At 47.2% G+C, this 20,427-nt stretch overlaps 2 protein-coding genes across 5 annotated transcripts in view; one reads left to right on the top strand and one right to left on the bottom strand.

The window, feature by feature from the left end:
- The first annotated feature begins 1,821 nt into the window (after positions 1-1,821).
- Positions 1,822-11,930, top strand: SLC35D1 (solute carrier family 35 member D1). The gene is made up of 12 exons (XM_065841907.2): positions 1,822-2,028; positions 2,595-2,628; positions 2,708-2,794; positions 3,105-3,172; positions 3,628-3,699; positions 4,158-4,226; positions 4,516-4,618; positions 5,128-5,220; positions 7,977-8,044; positions 8,663-8,741; positions 9,237-9,319; positions 9,978-11,930. Exons 1-12 carry the CDS (start codon positions 1,829-1,831, stop codon positions 10,084-10,086), a joined length of 1,065 nt encoding a protein of 354 aa, XP_065697979.2. The 5' UTR covers positions 1,822-1,828; the 3' UTR covers positions 10,087-11,930.
- A 794-nt stretch (positions 11,931-12,724) lies between these two features.
- Positions 12,725-20,427, bottom strand: part of MIER1 (MIER1 transcriptional regulator) — a 33,201-nt gene continuing 25,498 nt past the window's right edge. For all 4 annotated transcript variants that reach the window (XM_071810061.1, XM_065841906.2, XM_065841905.2 and 1 more), the window contains 6 exons: positions 20,218-20,369; positions 19,638-19,719; positions 18,469-18,563; positions 18,216-18,343; positions 16,681-16,799; positions 12,725-15,858 (listed from right to left, as the gene is read on the bottom strand). In XM_071810061.1, coding sequence (XP_071666162.1) covers positions 15,533-15,858; positions 16,681-16,799; positions 18,216-18,343; positions 18,469-18,563; positions 19,638-19,719; positions 20,218-20,369 — 902 coding nt within the window. In that variant the 3' untranslated portion in view covers positions 12,725-15,532. The remainder of the gene's footprint in view (positions 15,859-16,680; positions 16,800-18,215; positions 18,344-18,468; positions 18,564-19,637; positions 19,720-20,217; positions 20,370-20,427) is intronic.

Below are 20,427 nucleotides of genomic sequence, written 5' to 3' on the forward strand. Positions count from 1 at the left end.
GGCGATGCCCATGAGAAAGCTTCTTTTAGTGTGGTTTTTGGCCAGGCTAAAAGGACGGGCTAGATATGGGAAAGCTGTTTCTGAGCTTTAAAACTGGTCTGTCCTTCCTGCAGCTGGGTGGGAGCACTGCGGGGGAATGGCTCCTGCAGCAGCGGGGACACAGGAAAAAGCAAGTTTTGAGTAAAAAAGCTTGCTTCTCTGCAAGGAGGGCTGGCAAGGGTGAGTGTGCTGGGGCGGCAGGTCCTGCCCGCAGGGCTGCAGCAGCTGGTGCTGCTCGGGGGAGCAGATACCAGAGCCGTGACTGCTCCAGGTGTGTGTTCATTCTTGTCTTCCAGCAAAATCCTAAATATTATAATGGCTTTTTTTTCTGGCGTAACCTGTAGGGTGGTGTTTTTTTCTCTAAGCTGCATTATTTTAGGGGTTTTTCCACTTGGCAGAACACAGCCCGGAGGGGAAGATTTAATCTCTGAAACGGAAAGGCCTGGTGCCAAAATCCTGCACTCAGGGTCACCCAAGGGCAACCCCTGCAGGGTGCTGGGTCCTGGCACCCGGCCGTGCTGGGGACAGCAGTGACAGCAGTGACCGCACGGGTCTGCACCGCGCTGCACCCCGTGCTGCTGCTGCAGGGGGGGCAGGGAACCCTCTGTGCCCAGTGTCCCCCTGCCAGACCCCTGTGTGATCCCCCCCTGCAATGCAACCCCATGCCAGACCCCCATGCATTGCTGTGCCACCCCCCCAGATCCCTGTGTGCTGCCCCCCATGCCTTGCCCCCCCACTCCAGACCCCCATGCGGTGCCCCGCTTACCAGACCCGAGTTTTGCCCCTCCTGCCTTGCCCCCTCAATCCCAGAGGCATGTGCTGCACCCCATATCGTGCCCCACCACCAGATCCCTGCGCAATACCCCCTGTCCAGATCTCTGTGTTTTGGCACTGTGCCTTTCCCCCTCAATAGACCCCCCTTGCCTAGCTGCCCCACTCCAGACCCCTGTGTGCTGTTCCCATGCCTTGCCTCCCCCAGCCCCTGTATGCTGACCCCCCCCACTCCAAACCCGTGTGCTGCACACTACGCCATGTCCCCCCCACTCTGGACCCCTGTGTGATGCCCACTGCTTCAGACCTCTGCGTTTTGCCCCCACGCCTTGCCCCCCCCCGACCCCTGTGCGATGCCTCCCCCGCCAGAGCCCCTGCCTTGCCCCCTCCCCAACTCCAGACCCGCGTGCTACACCCTGTGCCTTGCGTCCACTGACCACCCCACTCCAGACCCAGGTGATGCCCAACACGCCGTGGCCCCCAACAGAACCTTGTGCGATACTCCCCCAACTCCAGACCCCTGTGTGCTGCACCCCGGGTCTTGCCCCCCACAGACACCCCCACTCCAGACCCCTGTGTGCTGCAACCCATGCTGTGCCCCCCAACAGACCCCTGTGCAACACCCCCCCAAATACCTGTGTTTTGCCTCCGTACCTTGCCCCGCCACTCCAGACCTATGTGCAGTACCCCATACCGTACCCCCCCACCAGACCCCTGTGCAATACCCCCTGCCCAGATCTCTGCGTTTTGCCCCCCGTGCCTTGCCCCTCCCACTCCAGACCTGTGTGCTACACCCTGTGTCTTGCCTCCTTGGACCCCCTCACACCAGACCCATGTGCTGCCCCCCCATGCCGTGCACCCCCCTTCAAATCCCCATGTTTCGCCCCTCGTGCCTTGTCCCCCCCACCAGACCCCCGTGTGCCGCTCCAGCCCCTCCCCTCGCCGTTGGCCCCTCCCCGCCCTCTGGCCCCGCCCCTTCCCTTGGCTCCGCCCCACCCTTGATCCCGCCCCCGCAGCCATGTCGGCCGCTGCGCGCAGACGCCCGTTGGCCGGGGCCGAGGGGGGAGCCCCCGCGGGAGCCCCCGCGCCCGGCGATGCGGAGCAGGGCATGGCGGCGCCGGGGCTGTCGCTGTGCCTCAAGCTGCTGGCGGCGGCCTTCTACGGGCTCAGCTCCTTCCTCATCGTCGTCGTCAACAAGAGCGTCCTCACCACCTACGGGTACGGCCTGGGCGTCACCCCGCTGCCCGGGGGGGGTCTCTGAATCGCGGCCCCGCAGCGTGCACCCTGCCCTGGGGTGCACTGTGCCAGCGGGGACCCCTCTGCGTGCCCCCCACCCCGTGCGTGTACCCTCCGGACTGTGCATGCACCCCCCCGACCCCGTGCAAGCCCCCCGATCTGTGCATGCTCCCCGATCTGTGCATGTTCCCCCCCCAGTCTGTGCATGTGCTCCCCCACCTGTGCATGCCCCCCCCCCGCCCCCCAGTAACTGCCCTCCCTGCTCGCCCCATCTATTTTGCCACCCTTTGTGTATGTCTCCCCCCAGCTTTTGGGGTCCCCTGGTGCTAGGCATCCCCCCATGCACGGGAGCCCAGTCCCTTGTGGGTGTCCCTGCCCCCATAGGGACCCCCCGCACGGCTGGGCAGTGCCCCCCATGGTTGCGGGCTCTGCAGCTCTGGGTGCTGGGAGGCGGCTGCTGCCCCCCTCCCTATGCACACAATGTGGGGTGCGTGGCTGCTGGCCCCCCAGTGTGGGTGCCCCCACTGATGTCTGCTCTCTGCCCGCAGGTTCCCCTCCTCGCTGTGCGTGGGGCTGGGCCAGGTGAGTGGGGTCCCCCCTCTCCCCCATGATGCCACATGGATTGGGGGGCAGTGGGGCTGACCCCCCTGCTCTCTTGCAGATGCTGGCAACTGTTGCGGTGCTCTGGGCGGGCAAGGCGCTGCGGGTGGTCAAGTTCCCTGACCTCGACAGGCACGTTCCCCGGCGGGTAAGACCCTCCCTGGGGCACCAAGCCCCCTCCCTAGGCACTGAGCCCCCAGCCCAGGCTGGGGGGTGATCTCTGCCCCAGCCTCTCACCTGCGGTGGGTACCACAGGGGATTCTTTGGCAGTGGGATGCTCGTACTCACTGCCGCGGGAGCCTGCGGCCAAGGACCCGCTCTGTGCGTGTGTGAACACTTCCATCGTGGGGTGGAAATAATGTTCGTGTATATTTATAAAATGGGGGTGCTGCTGGGGGGACTCCCTGGTTTGTGCTGACCGCTCACACTGTATGTTATCCCTCCTCTTAACTTCCTAGACGTTTCCTCTACCTCTTCTGTACTTCGGGAACCAGATCACAGGACTGTTCAGCACAAAGAAACTGAAGTGAGGATGGCGTTTCTCTATGGGGGGTGGACAGCGGGGTCCCTGGGGGTCTGTCATTGACGGGGAGCTGCTGCTGGGCCCCACGGCTCTGCAGGGCTGTGGTGAGCGGGGCAGCAACCGCTCGGGGCGACGTGGTTCCTTCTCTGCCCATGCTAAAACGAGCCACGTGCGCATTTGCAAACGGTGGAGAGGGAGGGACGTGGGTCTGGCTGTCGCCCAGCGTGGGTGAGGGGCTGGGGCTGTCTCTGGGGTCCCCCACCCTGATGGGGGCTGCTGTAAGCGATAGTTGTTGGGGTGTGGGAGTGATGGAGTTTCCATAGGGAAACCGGCTGGGGGCTCCGTTCTCTGGAGCCCTGGTCTCAGGGTGATGCTCCGTGGGCGGCCACAGAACCGCGTTTTGGCAGCGCCGGGGCGGGGGGAGAAGCCCGTTCACTCCGCTCCCCTTCCTCTTGCAGCCTGCCGATGTTCACCGTCCTGCGGAGGTTTTCCATCCTGTTTACAATGTTTGCCGAAGGATTCTTACTCAAGTGAGTCTCCCCAGCCCCTCCTCTGCCAGGCTCTTGGTGGCGGGTGCCGGTTAGAATTAGGAAAGTCTGCCGGTGCTGGGTTGCTGTGCGGCGTGTCAGTGAATCTGTGTGTGCCGGAGATCCGGGTGGTCGGGGCTTTTGGCTCTGAGCTGGGTTTTGGTGCTGGGCTGGTCCCCCCGGTGCCACGCAGGACCCTTCTCTGCAACAGACAGAGTTGTAGCTCTGCATAAACTTGCACCCCATCAGTGCCAAGTTGTTTGTTGGTTTTTTTAAATTACAGAGATAATTATCTAAAACCGTCATGCTTTCACTTGCCTCTTTGCATGGGTTGGTTTCTTGGGCTTTTTTCCCCCGTTCCCTGTGTGCTGGAAGGAAATGTTCTCTCCGCTGTTCCCCACAGCGCCCGGTGAAGACTGACCGGTGGGTGACAGCAGTGTCCTCCTGCCTCTCTTTTTCAGGAAGAAGTTTTCCTGGAGTGTTCAGATGACAGTATTTGCCATGATCATTGGGGCGTTCGTAGCTGCCAGGTGAGCTCCGGGTCCCCATCCCCTCTCCTGTCACCGCGGCGTCCCCACAGGACCAGCCAGCGCAGCTGAGGCCAATAAAGTGCCGTGCTGTGTCCTGAGAAGAGACAGAGCAAACGCTGACTTTTTATACCCTCAGACATGCTCTCTAGTAGGAAAGAATGTTTTACTGACCCATGATTAACTTTTTCTGACAACTTGCTGGCTAAACAGCAGGTGGAAGGAATCTTGCAAGTGCTACACTCTGCGCAGCTTAAAACTTTAAATGCTTTTTTTTTTTCCCCTTTCCCAGTGCTGACTTGGCATTCGACTTGGAAGGATATATTTTTATCCTTATTAACGATGCCTTAACAGCTGCAAACGGTGCCTATGTGAAACAGAAGCTGGATTCCAAGGTAAAGCTGAGCTTTGGCTTTGCAGCGTTGTGCTTGGTTTGGGGGTGGCTTGGACCTGGGGGGGTTTGCTCGGTGCTACCTCGTCCCTCTCCCAAAATCCTCTATCCGGAGGGTTTGGCAACACGCCTGTGCTGCTCTCGGTGCCAGCGTCGCCAAACAGCAGTGGCTGGAGCCGTGTCCCTGTGCTGGTTGCAGCAAATAAACGCAACAGCAAATAAATGGCATTTTGATTGATGGTGGCCATAAAGCTCGTTGCAAGCTCATTACTTCAGTCTATTTTATGTATATAGATAGATATACACACAGATGTATTACTGTATATTTAAAATATATGTAAAACTATAAATATGTATTTATATATATATATTAACAAACCTGTCGAGCTCTTCTGTCTCAGAATCCCACACGGGTTTAGCTGACAAGACCCAGCCTTCAGTAGCAAAATGAATAAGGTTTTATGTTCCTGTTTGGAACCAACTTGAGTACACACAGATGTTCCTTATTTCTAGGAGCTGGGAAAATACGGTCTGCTCTATTACAACGCACTGTTTATGATCCTGCCCACCCTGACCATCGCCTACTTCACCGGAGATGCACAGAAGGTGGGATTCCTGCCCCCAAAAGCCAAATCTTTATTGGTACAATAACTGGGCAAAACGGGTTGCTTAGGGAAACAATTTACTGTTTGTTATGATGCATTTTTCTGTAGTTTGGCCGTCTTACGTAAAATAGGAAACACTCAAAATGTGAGGCTGCAAAGTAGTTCGGTTATCCCCAGTTTGCAAATACAAACTACTTGGATCTGAGGGAGGAGGTTGGGGCACCATGTGGGGCGAGGGCAGGTTTTGGGGTACACAGGGAAGCCACGTAAGCAAGAAAGTGACTGTAAGTCTTATGTTGGACTTGACATCCTCAGAGTTGCTCCATTCAAGCGTTTCTGTAATGCTTAAGCAATGGGGAAGCACGAGAGCAGTAATTGAAACCAAATATTGCTTAAAGAAGCTGAGTATTTTTAAAGTAAATGGGTCTTTTGAAAAGTCTTTCCATCCTTCCCTCTCGGTGGGTTTATGATGAATTACTCTGGAGGTCAGTTTGCTTGTGCTGACCCGTCAGGGCACAATCTGATTTACCGGCGGTTCTGTATACTTTATATTGTTTTATTATTGTTATTTTATTATTATTATTACACTCACTTATGTGCAGTTCCATATTTAATTGGGTCTTCTGAGCTCACTTTTCGTGCCTGCACGGACGGGCATCCCTCTCCATGGGCAGGGAAGGCAAATGCTGGAGGTGATGCTCCCCAGGCCCCGGTGGGTGACACCCCTGTCCCCCCCAGCCCTGCCAGGGACAGCCCGCTGGCTTTTTGCTCATTAGGAGCTTAATGCCCTGCTGACAAGCTAAGCTAATGAGTTGTGATTAGCAAGGAGAGGTGGTTGCAGGGGGTGAGGGAAGCTCAGACCCTGCCCTTCATAAAGGGCGGCTCGGTGGGATATATGAAGGATAAAGTGCTTATTTATAAGCAGGAGCTGGCACACGGGGAGCAAAATGTTGCTCTGTGCTGCACTGTGCAGCCTCTGTTCAGCCTGGAGAAAAACTGCCTTTTTTTTTTCCCTTGAATAAACTTCTTTTTCCCTGTCGGCGCTCCTGGCAGGCGCGGCTGGACAAAGACGGGCTCTGTGGGGGCTCTGTGGGGGCTCTGCCAGGAACCTCCGTGTGTGCAGCCTGGAGAAAAACCCTCTTGTGCAGGACGTGCAGCCGAACGTGTCCCGCACGGGGACAGGGCTGCACGGGGAAACCTCCCACCGCGCTCGTGCACGTGGCGGTGGTAAAGGTTGTAGTTCATTAAGAGTCAAAGGTAACGATGCCTTGTGGATGAGCAGGGACATCTTCACCAGCTCAGGTTGCTCAGAGCCCCGTCCAGCCTGGCCTGGGATGTCTCCAGGGATGGTTCATCCACCACCTCTCTGGGAACCTGGGACAGGCTCTCACCACCCTCAGGGCAACAATTTCTTCCTCATGTCCACCCTGAATCTCCCTTCTTTAGTTTAAAACCATCAGCCCTTGTCCTGTTGCAACAGTCCCTGCTAAAAAGTCTGTCCCCAGGCGTTGTTCCTCCCCAGGACTTTTCGATTCTCCTTGTTTTGCTGCAGGAGGTTCCTCCTGTCCCCACCCTGACCTGTGTCCCCAACCTGGCCAGCAACACCAACCCCTGGTCCCCCTCCCCGTGTTCCCCGACAAACCAGCTCCTGCTGCTGGAGCTTTGGCCTCGGGTGTCCCCAGAGCAAACCCGGGGCTGGGCTGCATGGAGCGTAACTTCATATAGGTAAACAAAACAATAAGTAATCTTAAGAAATAAAACTAAAAAATCAAACCCAAACCAAACAGTTAAAAAACAAAAAGGCACCAAGCCCCCCCCCCCCCAAAAAAAAAAAAAAAAAAATTAAAAAAGCCCTACCGTGAAGTTCGGACTTTCTTTAGCCATTTAATCACATTAAATTCCCCTGGGATGCTCTGTCTTAGTGTTGCAGTTTGCTCTGCTAATCGTGGTGCCTGTCAGGGGCTTTTCTGAGCTTCCACCCAGGGTTTGCTAAATATATATGTGAATTTTCTGCTGGATGCACAAAAGGTGGGTGACAGCAGCTGTTGCATGGGGCTCCCGGGAGGGTGATTTTGGGGCTGGAAATGCCATTTCCTGGTTCCTCCTGCTTGTACAGCTGTTATTTGGTGCTATTTCCAGGCGAGGTGGGAGGTGATGCTGCTGTGGGCAGCCCCGGGATTTCACACTGGGCTGTGTTTGGTTTTATTTTGGCTTTTCCCGATGTGCTGTGAAAGCCACTGTCAGGGGTTTGTTTCTCACTTTGCTGTGAATTATTGTATTTTCTCCTCTGAGTGTCGGTGTTGGGCAAATTCCTTTTCCCCATGTTTCCCATAGCAGAGACTCAGGCATGGATTCCAGAAATTCTTCTAAAATAAATAGTTTATTCACAAGGTGCAGTGTGGAGCGGCTCAAGCCGGTGCCTCTTGAAGAGGGACCACCAGCGGGAAAAAACTGGGCAGTTCAACCCCCCAGTCAAGTCCCAACCCCCTGCACATCACTCTGGACTGACTGCAAAATTAAAGTCTGGATACCCCCATTCTCCATTGGGTCTCTTCATTTTTAGCAAGTCAGGTTCTGACCTTCAGTTGCTGGTTTGCACCTGCAGCTGGAGAAATGTAAGTTTTGGGTAATGTCCAAAACGTTATTCTATTAGAATTTTACCCTGGGAGTTTCTAACCAAGTTCTACAAGAAGCAGAATATTCAGTAATTGAGGCAGCTGAGGTGGCTTATTCCCTGACACAGGGTGTTTCTTGCAGGCGATGGAGTACCCGGGCTGGGCGGACACGCTGTTCCTCGCACAGTTCATGCTCTCGTGCGTCATGGGGTGAGTGTTTACACTGTGGTGGGTGCTGCTGGGGGGGTCCTGCAGGAGCATGGTCTGGTGGTCTGAGCTCTTCTGGCTTAAAAGAAAATACATGTATATGCATATAAATCTTTGGCCCTGATAGAGACACCATTTCTGAGAGCTGTGGCAGGTGCAGATTGCAGATTATTTCCTACCCTGCTTCAGTGCAGGTTTAGCCAAAAAAAAGCAGTGATACAAATACAGCTCTGGAAAAAGGGCAGGAGAGATGAGCGATGATGCCCAAAGTGTGTCCTGGAGCCTCATGTTGGCTCTTAGGATCACAGAAGGGTTTGGGTTGATGGGCCCTTCCCAGCTCCCCCAGTGCCACCCCTGCCATGAGCAGGGACATCTTCACCAGCTCAGGTTGCTCAGAGCCCCGTCCAGCCTGGCCTGGGATGTCTCCAGGGATGGTTCATCCACCACCTCTCTGGGAACCTGGGCCAGGCTCTCACCACCCTCAGGGCAACAATTTCTTCTTATATCCAGTCTGAATCTCCCCTCTTTTAGTTTGGAACCATCACCCCTTGTCCTACCACAACAGGCCCTGCTCAAAAGTCTGTCCCCATGTTCCTTACAAGCCACCTGTTCCTCCCACAGGTTTATTTTGATGTACTCCACGGTTCTTTGCACTCAGTATAATTCTGCTCTTACAACTACAATAGTTGGCTGCATTAAGGTAAGCGATTTGTCTGCTCAGCCGCAGCATGGGGGCCAGGACGGAGGCTCTGGGGCTTCTGCTGTGTTCTTTACAGCTGCAAAGGGGTTATTATTTTTATTAATTATTTTGTTTGCTGCTGTCTGGAGCAGAGAGGTGCTGTGTGCGTGTTTACAGAGCGAGCAGCCATGCGTAGCGCTGGCTGCGCTCGGTGCATTCGGCTTCCCCGGGGCTAATGACGCACGAACGCCCAGAACCAGCCGCCATCCCCTGGGTCACCTCGGCCCAGTTATTGTGGGCTCAGTGCTGGTCTCAAGATTAGGACGAGTGTTGCAGCCTCTGCTCAGGAGCATTTCTCAGCAGCTCTAAAATGGCCCATTTTAAATGCACTATTATCAGCACTTTCCTATTTCACGCTGTCTGCATCCAGCATTTCCCATTTCCACGTTGCTTTAATGCACAGAACATACACTTGGCTTGGGCTGTATAGAAACTTACGTTCTTCTTCCTTTGCAGAATATTTTAATAACCTATATTGGGATGTTTTTTGGAGGAGACTATATTTTTACATGGATGAACTTCATTGGTCTGAATATCAGGTGAGAACCATTATTACTTACGATTTGCAGGTGAAAATGGCCACAGAACTGAGATGGTTTGACTGGCTCCTGTCAGCACCGCTCGGTCCCTGCAGGTTGTTGTTTTAGAGCCAGGAGATGAACACTCAGATTGTAGCAGCGAATTTAAGTTGTTCTTGGAGTTGTGTATCTGAGTTGTTTAATTAAGGTAGCAAAATAAATATACTGGGGTTTGCTTCAGCTGGTATTTTAGCACAGCTTTTGGAAAAGTCTCTTTTCCGCTCTGGGTTGTTTTTGTATGGTGGGAAGTTTCCCAGTTCCCCCCTACCCTTCCGTTGCTTTGGTGATGGAGCAGTGATGGGCTCAGGACTCAGGCTAGCAAGTGTTTGGGTAGAAATTAAACAAAATACCTGATTTGAGGAGGAAAACATATCTTTTCTTGCAAATTGATGCTTGCAGCAAACCCTCACCCATTGACCCACCTGTGTTTTTGACTTTTTTCTTTGGCAATGGGTTTGTGGCTGCTTGGGGCAGTTTATTGTTTATATAAACTGGTGGTTTTTTTATACGGTGTGAGTTGTGTGATGCTGGTGTGAAGGGCGGCGTGTCCCTGGGGTCACCGGTGGCAGGGTGGTGTCGTGCAGGGGTGACACGTGTCCCTCCCGTCCCTGTTCCGCAGTATTGCTGGAAGCCTGGTGTATTCCTACATCACCTTCACGGAGGAGCAGATGAGCAAGCAGTCCGAAGCTGGCCTCAAGATGGATATTAAAGGGAAGAGCTCAGTGTGACCAGGGAAGTGGTTTTATTTTTTGGAAACGCCAAATCACGGCTGGAATGCGGGAAGGAATCGAGGCGCCTGCCACAGAGTGATGGCAACGCTCTTAATTTGCACAATCTAGATTGCTGCCTTTACGAATCATTGGGAAGATAACTGGCTGTGTAGCGAGGAGTATGTCTAATTAAGTCTGATCGTGAGGAATTAATGGGTTTCTAATCACGCTGCGATCTGGCAGCGGAGACTGGCAAAGTGACGTGCGCGTTGGAGCGGTGCGGGACAGCCTGAGCCCCCGGGCCGGGCCACCAGCGTCCTTGGGGATTCACCACCTGGATGGATGTGGGGACAGATGCTGGGGATGAATCTGCCCCCCAGGGCAGGGACCCGTCTCAAAGGTGCAGGGACCGCCTGTCCCTGTTGCAGCGAGGTCAGCGCTGGTGTTGCCACCGTGTTGAATGCTCAGAGCTCTCTGAAGCACATTTGTTGCCTTTTTTTGGTTTTGTTTTGTTCTATTAACCCACTTTTCATGCTGGGTTTCCCCTCCAAGAGCCCTGCAAACATCCTCTTCTGCCTGAGGTCCATGTTACTCAGGGACATCCCCATCGGGCAGGTTTTCCCCATCACTTGTGAGCTTGGCAGCCCCCTGGTCCAAATCCCACGGATTTTGGAAAACAGGGACGCTTTGTATCCAGTGTGTCCTGTGCCCAGCCCCGTCCCGCAGCCTGGTGTTTGATGTACCACTCGTCTTCGGTCTGTGACCCGTTAAAAAGACAAATGGGATTTTTATTATGTCAGCCAGTGTTAAGTGATTTTTTTAAAATATTGTCGTAGCACTTCTTTCTAGGTCTCTCCTTGGATTTTCTTTTAGTTTAAGAAGAATCGTTTATAACTTTAATTAAAAAAAAATAATTGGTAAAACTCTATTTATGAGGTTTTTTAATATACTTTCCTTTGGTAACCAGGCAAACAGCTTCCGTAGGCTGGTTTGTTTCTGGAAAATATTTGCTAAAAAATGTAACTAACTAACTGCTGTTTGGCGAAGCAGCACTGATGGGAGCGCTTAACATGGAGGTTTTTTTATAGGCGATGAGGAATCCTGTGAGTGCTGCAAAAATCCCATCCCTGGGATTCATTCTGGCCAGAGCTGGGATAAAATTCCCCCTTTTATTTTTTTATTGCTTCCTCAGTTTCAGTAAAACTGGGGATTTGCAACCAGCTGCTTATTTTTGTAGGGAAAGATGAGAACTATTAATTAAGCCCCAGAGCTGCTCGCACATGGGTTACTGGTCCTGCACTGGTTCCCAGTAGCCGGGCAGTACTGGGGCCACCAGTCCCAGCCTCCCCAGCCCCAGTGTGTGCGCTCACTGGTTTTTACTGGACCAAAGCCCCTCCGGCCCCTGCGTGTCTCACTTAATATTCGCAAATCACTTTTTTGCCATGTTATTTGCCTGTAACTTGGCTGCACTGAGGCGTTTCTAGTCAGGATGTTGATTCTGTCCATTTTTATTTTATTTTTGAATCTACTGGTTAGATTTATTGTCTGAAGGGTAAAATATTTGTAAAGCTTATTTTAAGCGGGCACACTTGGGTGCTGGAGTCTGGATGGTATTGTAGACACTGGGAAAGCCAAGAGAGTTCCTACAACAGTATTTTCTATGCTATTAATCGACTAAAAAGTTTTCTATATAGAATCTATTTACAAAAAAAAAGACCATTTTAATGATTTAAAAGGTAACTCTTTTTATTTGAATGTGTGGCAGGCTTTATATGTCAGTGATGATTGATAGCAAAATAAAAAGATTTTTATGTGCCTATGTATTTTTGTACCAGCTTCAAATAAACCGATGTCCTTCCCTCCTCGTCGCAGCTGTTTCTTTCTCCCCAGAACTGACCCTGTGTGGCCTCAGGGAGAAGGGGAGTGAAAGAAATGGTTCAAATTTTCATCAGAAAAAGGTATTTTGTGTATTAGAAGGGGGTGGTCCATAGGTTGAAAGAGGTTCTCCTGCCCCTCTACTCTGCCCTGGTGAGACCACATCACGAATATTGTGTCCAGTTCTGGGCCCCTCAGTTCCAGAAGGACAGGGAACTGCTGGAGAGAGTCCAGCACAGAGCAACAAAGATGCTGAAGGGAGTGGAGCATCTCCCGTGTGAGGAAAGGCTGAGGGAGCTGGGGCTCTTTAGCTTGGAGAAGAGGAGACTGAGGGGTGACCTCATTAGTGTTTACAGATATATAAAGGGTGAGTGTCAGGAGGATGGAGCCAGGCTCTTCTCGGTGACAACCAGTGACAGGACAAGGGGCAATGGGTACAAACTGTAACACAGGAGGTTCCACTTAAATTTGAGAAGAAATTTCCTCTCAGTGAGGGTGACAGACACTGGACCAGGCTGCCCTGGGGGGGTGTGGAGTCTCCTTCTCTGCAGACATTCAAACCCACCTGGACACCTTCCTGTGGAACCTCATCTGGGTGTTCCTGCTCCGGCGGGGGGGATTGGACTGGATGAGCTTTTGAGGTCCCTTCCAAGCCCTGACATTCTGTGGTTCTGTACCTGCAAGTCACTGTCATGGTGGAATTGGGCAGTCACCTCCTCCCTGAGCAAAAATCCTCTGGTTTGATTAAAAAAAACAACCTCAGGAACTGGTGATGCAGACAGTCTGTTTAAAAAAAATATTTTAATAAGCTTTTTCAGAATTGCAGACAGGGAGCGGGGATAAAGAGAAGGGAATTACTAACAGTGCAAAATACTATGTGTGGAAAAACGTATAAAACTCATTTTAAATTTTGTATGTGGGTGTTGGTTTTGTTGGTTTTTTTGTTTGTTTTTTTTTTTTTTTTTTAAATATCCCGTTTAATCCTTTATAAAATCCCCCAAAGGTTTTGATTCTCCAGGCCACCTGTCACGATAGCGCTTGAAAACCAGGCCGTGTCACGTGCGAGTCATGATTGATCTTTTCAGCGCAGTCTGGGACCAGGTCCCACTGCACCAAACGCTTTGGAAATGAAATCCAAGTTACTCTATTTCTAGAATCTTTAAATAGCTTTAGTAGTGCAATGACTTATCAAGTTCTAGTGGCTGCATGTTGAAGAACACAAACAAATATTGTATAAAACACCAGCATAAAACAAAATGTAAATTATAATTAAATATTCTTAAAGTCTAGCTGAGCATTACAGAGTTGTTGATTATGGAATGTCAGGTCTCTTCTACATATCACCAAAAAAAAAGGTAAGATTTAAAAAAAAAAAATCCAAAGCAACATTCCTGAAAAAATATACACAGTGCTGTATTTCACACACAAGCCTGAGACAATTTACTTATAAACTTTCCTATAAGTTTTTGGAAGTATTATTTCCAACTTGCAAACAAAAAAAAAAGCATCAAAATAAAACAGAAAATAGGACTGAAGTTGTGAAGACTCTTTGAAGCCCCGTCTGAAACTGTCTCAAGAGCATCATTGAGTTGAGGCCGTGAGACTTTGGGTTTGTTAATAAACCAGACTGAAAAATTAACAGCAACGTCTTACTAAAGCAATCAGTTACTTGATTAACAACGAACCTCAGCGCTGGGTCTCTGCAGGCGATGGGTGGTGACGCGAGGCCGGTGACGCCTCCTGCGCAGGACGGATAATTCACCACGTTCCTGGGACCAGCAGGTTCATTCACTCCAGTAACGTGTCGGATCCGCAGGGTTTGGCTCATTAATGACAATAATTAAGTCCAAGTTACACGTATTTGGAGAAGACAATGAAATGAACAAACCCCTCAGTGGCTGGGGTTTTACACCAGTTTCAAACCATGGGACCGTACATTTAAAACTGGAATTGTAAAGACTCATAATCATTAAGTAAAAAAATAACACATTAAAAATTAACAGCACACCTGCAAGCCACAGGAGGAGGAGATAAGGTTATCAATTATACAAATGAACAATTTTTCCTATTTTTAATATGGTAGCTGTGGCTTTAAGAAAAATAATAAATTAAAAAAAAACCCCAAATACTGGTATTAAGAAAACCTTTCTGTTTCATAGATGTAAATGCTACTTCAACAGTTTTCCAATGGTGCCAGCGGGACGGTGAGCATCACCCCCTTCACACATGTATAAAGAATAGTTGTTTCTCTCACTTCAAATAGGGATCTGTACCTCTTGTCACTCTATTGCCTGTGTGGATCTATATATCAAATGTATTTACGTGTCTGTGCTGGACCAAGAGTGTGTGTGATGGTTCCAAAATCCCCACCCGGCGCAGATCCGCCTGTTTTCCCAAATTCAGGCAGTAAAATGCAGATGGTGACGGATGGACCAGAAAAATAAATCCAAGGATAATCTAACACCTGATCACGGTGAATAAGGTTTAGTAAACTCCAGCGTTTGGCTGAGGTGAAATTTATCTCAGCTCAAAATAAAATGAGAAAAAGGTGTAATAAAAGCAAGAAAATTTGTGCAACACAAGCATCGTGCTTAACAAATTTTTAGCATCATTATTTGCCATGAAACAAAAGAAAAAATACCTTATTTTTAAAAGTCAAATGACTTCTAATCATTCTTGATGTTGTTTTCTGAGAAAATAACGTGTTGGTGACTAAAAAGCTTTTTTTTTTTAAGTCAATTGGTTTGGGGTTTTCTTTTTTTCTTCTTTTTTCTAGAAAAGACTTCAGCAAAATAAAATGAAGCTGACATCGTTAGACTCAGGATATCAATTCTCTCATAAAAGTTTACCAACTGTACAAGTTAAGAAAATTATACAAGCTTTTGTTTTAAGAAAGGACAGTTCAATCAAGACATCATAAGTACTGTAAAAATCTTTCAAAGGCTACAAAGAAATCTGGAAAAATACAGAATGTATTTCTTTAGCCCAGATAAAGAATATGGAAAGACATCATTGATGTCAACAATTTTACATATACAAACCTGACCTGGTTTATTTATTTACCTTTTAAAACTTCTATATATAAAAATAGTTGTGCTCATAACTTTCAGGATTCATGAGGGTTCCTTAGCGCTGGGTGACACTTTCCGCTCGCCAGCATGAGTGGAAGTCTGGATCCATGTCCTGGCATTTGTATTTCATTTTAACCTCCTGCAACATTTGAACCAGCCCCCTGCTTCAAATAGGATGGGTTTGTTCACTTGTACAATATTTAAATAGTGTATTACACACAGAAGTTTCTTTAAGGTACTAGGCTGGGACTATTTTTGCAGAAACTCACTGATTTGTTTCTCAAATATTTCTAAGAGCCTTGGAGTTGCCAGCTCTGAGAAAGAGAATATTCTCCTACTGCTTTTCAGCACTGAAAAACAACAAATAATCAGATCTTAAGAGCCAACTAGAAGGTATTCGAAAAAAAAAAATCTCAGCAGATCGTTTTACGGAACTGGATTTTGTAAGGTAACCCATCAACCCTGAAAATTTCAGACACCCACAATTTACTCCAAGGAATAAAATCAGCTCCTAGTATTCAGTCATCCAAAGTTTCTAGTTCTTCGAGCTTCCCATGTGAGTTTGTTTCTTGGAAGAACTCTGAAGAACCCGGACTCTCTTTTCCATTGCTGTTAATTCTTCTTCTTTTTAGAGGTCTTTCGTTTTTCTCTTCAAAATCATTTTCGTTTCTTGCTGCCGAATGAGCGAGTTTGGGGTCAATGGAAAGGTTTTCAGTTTCATACCCATTTGTATCCAGATCCGTGTGAGGTGTTTTCTTGCCGCTGGTGGGTCCGTTTACGTGCAATCCTTCCATTTTCGCTTCGTCTTTATTCGGTATCTCACCCGGCCCATTCGCGGACACTCCTGCAGCGTAGAGACAAAGAGAGAGTAAGAACGAGAAGAGAAGCACAGGCACAGGACAATCTGTGACAGCTCAAAAAAGCCGCTGTTCTAAATATCCTGCACGGGACTCCTCACCAAGTCAGCATTACACATGTACACTAGCGCAGGAAAGAGCAGATAAATCTCTTAGAATCTTGCTTTTAAATGTAATTAATCTTTATGTGACCACTGGCTAAATGCAAACGTAGCTTTTTTTTAAAAAAAAGACTTTTAAGTTAAACTGCTAATGAAGAGAAGCTGCTAAATTAATGTATATTGTGATTAAGTTACAAAAGACGTATCCATCATTAACCGATTGCTATGATCAATGCTTTCTGACCACTTGCAAAACCAGGAGATATTTCTCAAGTTTTAGATCCTTCTGCACAAGAGGGAGACAGAAGACTGAGTAATACATGCTTTAGAAGCAGAGTGCTTAGTGTGTATTTAACTAATAATTAATAGATGTTTTGTAAGTAAGAAACTAAATTATACCATCATCAATTATTTCTTAGTATAGATATATTGTATGTCAAAATTTTCAAAAATGGTAATGCATATGCAGTAACTATGTGAATATAAGGAACGCAGGAGCATCCAGTCTTTGAAGCACTGATGCAGGATGATCCCCTGAGCTCCCCAGTGCTGATAAAATAAAGAATGCCGCTTAACAGCATAATTGACTCTGCTGCTAAGGTTATTTCTTCGTTTCACTAACACCTTGGAAAGTATTTAACACTAAACCAGGCTCGTTTTTAGAGGCAAGCCAGCCACGTGGTGCGGAGGAGCAGCGCAGGGACTCACCGTTGTGGTCCTCCCGCTCCGAGTGGCTGGTGCTGCTGTTGGAGGCGGTGGGTGGGGGGGACGGGGCTCTGCTGGAGGCTGCGCTCTCACTCTCGTCCAGCAGACGGTCCATGTAATCTCTAGACAACAGAAACGGCACATTCTGGATCAGCGTTACTCATATTTGCGCAAAAATATTAACCTCGTGTACTGCAAGCGTGAGCAATGCACAGTTTGCAGCTTCTGAAATGCACAGATTTATCTTGCAAAGTTAACAACTTTGAGATCTCCTGTGCTATCTGCCCACATTTGGCCACAGCAACTACGTATTTGTTGACCAATTTGTTGGCCAGTTTTATATAAATTCAGTGTGTGCTTCTGCCAAGTCCTATAAGATGATGTATAAGCAGAAGCTGTGATGTTGGGGACTGTGTTTCCAAAGTGACGCTCTCAGGCAGGTTCATACTAAGCTCCCACAATTTCCTGCGGCAGTCGTAACATACCATTAAGTAAAATAACTTCTGCGCACATACAACCTCAAAAGGGGTAAAGTTAAAAGCAAATTAAAAACTTCAGTCTTCAATGCCATATCTGAAATCTATTACAGTCCTACAATTTAGGTCACTAACAGTAAATCTCTTGTGAAAGATTTAAACAACCAAAGCTGGTTGGTAAAGCCCTTGGACGTGCGGTATTAGTCTGGATAAACTCCAGATGAACAGTAGATCCTCACACATAATTATTCCAGAACTGATACTGCACCCTAAATTCCCACATCTATCTGCAAAATCATTCAAGAATAGATAAGACAATCTGAATGTCACACTGCAAGTTCCCTTAGTGGTCCAACACACGGTTCTAAAATGTATAAAGAAACCATAATATTAAAAAGAAGGCTGAACAGAGAAGCCAGGAACAAAGGAGAAGAGCAAATAATAGTGAAAAGAGTTGGAGAATGTCAGCAGAAGGAATGGGATACTAAAATCACAGCTCTGGAATGAAGGGCAGAAGAATATGTTGGCTCATTTGCTTGGATTTGAGAGAGGAAAACACAGAGTTATGCACAGACATTTCCCTCTTTGCCTTACGGAGACGTGAGCGGGAAAAAGAAGCTAAAACCACCCAAAAAAGCCCTCGTATAGGGTCCCGTGTTAGCCAGAATTCTTGCTAAACAACACATTTCAAGATTATACCACAGCAAGTACCACAAATTCCATCTGAAACCAACAACTGATGCCTTCATATGATATAAACTAGGTATTTAGAGTAAAAGAAGCACTTACAAAAATATCCACATATTTGCAGAAATGTTGCACTTGTGAAACACTTCAACAGAAACAAACTAAATTAAATAGCTGTTCAATGCGAATTTTTGGCCCTATTTCAGATAGATGTATTTTGGAAATTGTTATACGCACTAGTGAGCTTTTCTTACACCTTGGCTGTTTTGCTGCTGCAAATTGGGACTATGGAATCCCTAGGCTGTCAATGCATTTCAGATTAGAGCAGTATAAAATAAAGCTTTAGATCCAACAGAAAAATAATGCACATCTTACGTTACACCAGGATGAAGATTGTATTTCTTCTTTCCGAATCGCGTCTGCTGCGCAAAGAAATCATAACGCTCCGATTTCTTCCACATGTAATAAAACGCTACACACTCACCAACTGACCGTGTTCGTACCTAGGAAAGAAGTGCCGTGTAAATTTTGGTGAATTTAAATACATTTTTGGCAAGAGGATAAGAATTTATTTACAATTATATTGCTTTAAAAATATGTGAGAATTACATTTAAATTCACTGTTTACCTTATTTGCCTGGATCACATGGAAATCCTTGCCATAGACTTTCAGTCCTTGCTCAAAGTTTCTACATTCTTCTTCTGTCCACACAGATAGTTCTTCTATAGCAAGGAAATGCAATAAAGAAAACACTTAAAAAAAAGCATATGGTCAGTGAAAGAAAACTCAAGTGACAGAAAATAAATGTGGTATTGTAGTTTCTTGCACTGTCTGTTGCCTAAATGAGAACCACCTCTAGAAATTTCACTTACCGGTACAAAAATGAAAATTCATCTTTCTAGTAAACTAGGTGGGAAATCTGGCTGTGGAGAAGGAATGAGGAATGAGAACTTTACTGCTGGCAAGAGCCAGCGACAACAGGCTGCTCATTCCAGTCAGGCAGAACAAAAAACTCTAACCAGTGGGTGGGAAATCTTGGCCCCACAGAAACGAGAATAAACCCCTAATAACTTTCAGCCACACTTCTAAGAACTTAATATATTTTGGCCTTATTGATTCTTAAGGTCACAAATAAATAAGGTTTAAAATAGTGGGAGGACAAACTAATCTTCTCAGTTTGATCATTCCTGTCTTGTGATTTGCACAGTAAGCTCTGGAGAAGCCCCAGGTTTGAAAGCAGAAGCAACAGATCGATATGCAAGGAAAATAACTTGTGCCTTCTCTTCGTTTCTTGTTCCCTCGAGTATAAAGATCAATACCAAAGCAGGAAATGCTGAAGGCTCCAAAAGCAATCTTTAAAACTAGGGTTGTCTTAGTTATACTTTGTTAAGGAAAAAGTTTAGATGCTTGTTCTCCTTTATTTAGAACTGTGAATTATTTCATTTTATATTTCATGGTTGTTCCATTAACTTGGATGACTGGAAAGTTCTATTAAGGTCAAAGAACAAAATGCCCAAGGTCCTAAGAAGTAATTTCAATTTTTTTCTTATTAAAGTCACAGATATAAGTATCAAGCTCTAGTGACGGGACGTTACTTTACGCGCCCTCTTTGAGCGTGAACCTTTTGATCCTACATCTGCTAACTCCACTCTTTCAGCACAAGAACAGATTCATTTAAACGGGCACTAACACCTACGGCTCACACGCGGTCAAGCTCAGTCTGCTGACAGCAAAACCAGTGGAACAAATCCAATCAGAGTTCGACAATATAAATGGAACTTTCAGGGTGTGCTCACCTCTGGCTGCTTTTACATTAAATCTCAACCTTCGTAATGATTCTTCAGTATCAAAATTGCACTTCACTAGTTCATACAATGCCTGGAAAGATAAGAAGACACTTAACATTCTGGATACCACTCAATTTACGTTGTGCCACAGAAGCATACTTAGTAAAACACTAATAACCTATTAAGATTAAAAACAAACTCTTTAAATGAATGCAATATAATTAAGACAGTACAAATACATAATTCCTGTTTAAATTTCAAAATTTCTAATTACATAGCCAAGTATATATCCAGGTAAAGTATTTTGATATTTTCATCCACTGCATGTCTTTGTATAGCTTTAAAAAATCTGTAACTGAAAGAGCAGAACTAATTTATACACAATTAATTATATATAAAGTAATGCACTGATACATCAAGCAATGCTAAGCCTAATATTCGTTGAAATGAAAAAAAACATCACATTTCTATTTCCACAAGGAATAATAAAGCTGTTTCAAAAGCAATTTTAGTTCTTGGGAGTAAAATAAAATAAAGGGAAAATTAATTCTGCATCATTAAACTACAAATCCTAATTATTCTTATATACCTGCTCATTGTCTTTAATATGTGATCCCTCAGGAATCGCATCCAGGCCTTTCTCATCCCCCGTACGCCTTGATGCTTCATTGAGGAACTCGATCACTCGATCTTCGGGTAAGAAGTCAGGATTCCACAGCAGCTGGTCATCGTTTTCATACACTGAATGAACCACAGGGGGAAAAAAAACCACAAAGTTATGCTAAAACAGCAATATAGA

This window comes from Patagioenas fasciata, chromosome 6 (genome assembly GCF_037038585.1).
Source record: "Patagioenas fasciata isolate bPatFas1 chromosome 6, bPatFas1.hap1, whole genome shotgun sequence".
Lineage (NCBI taxonomy): Eukaryota > Metazoa > Chordata > Aves > Columbiformes > Columbidae > Patagioenas > Patagioenas fasciata.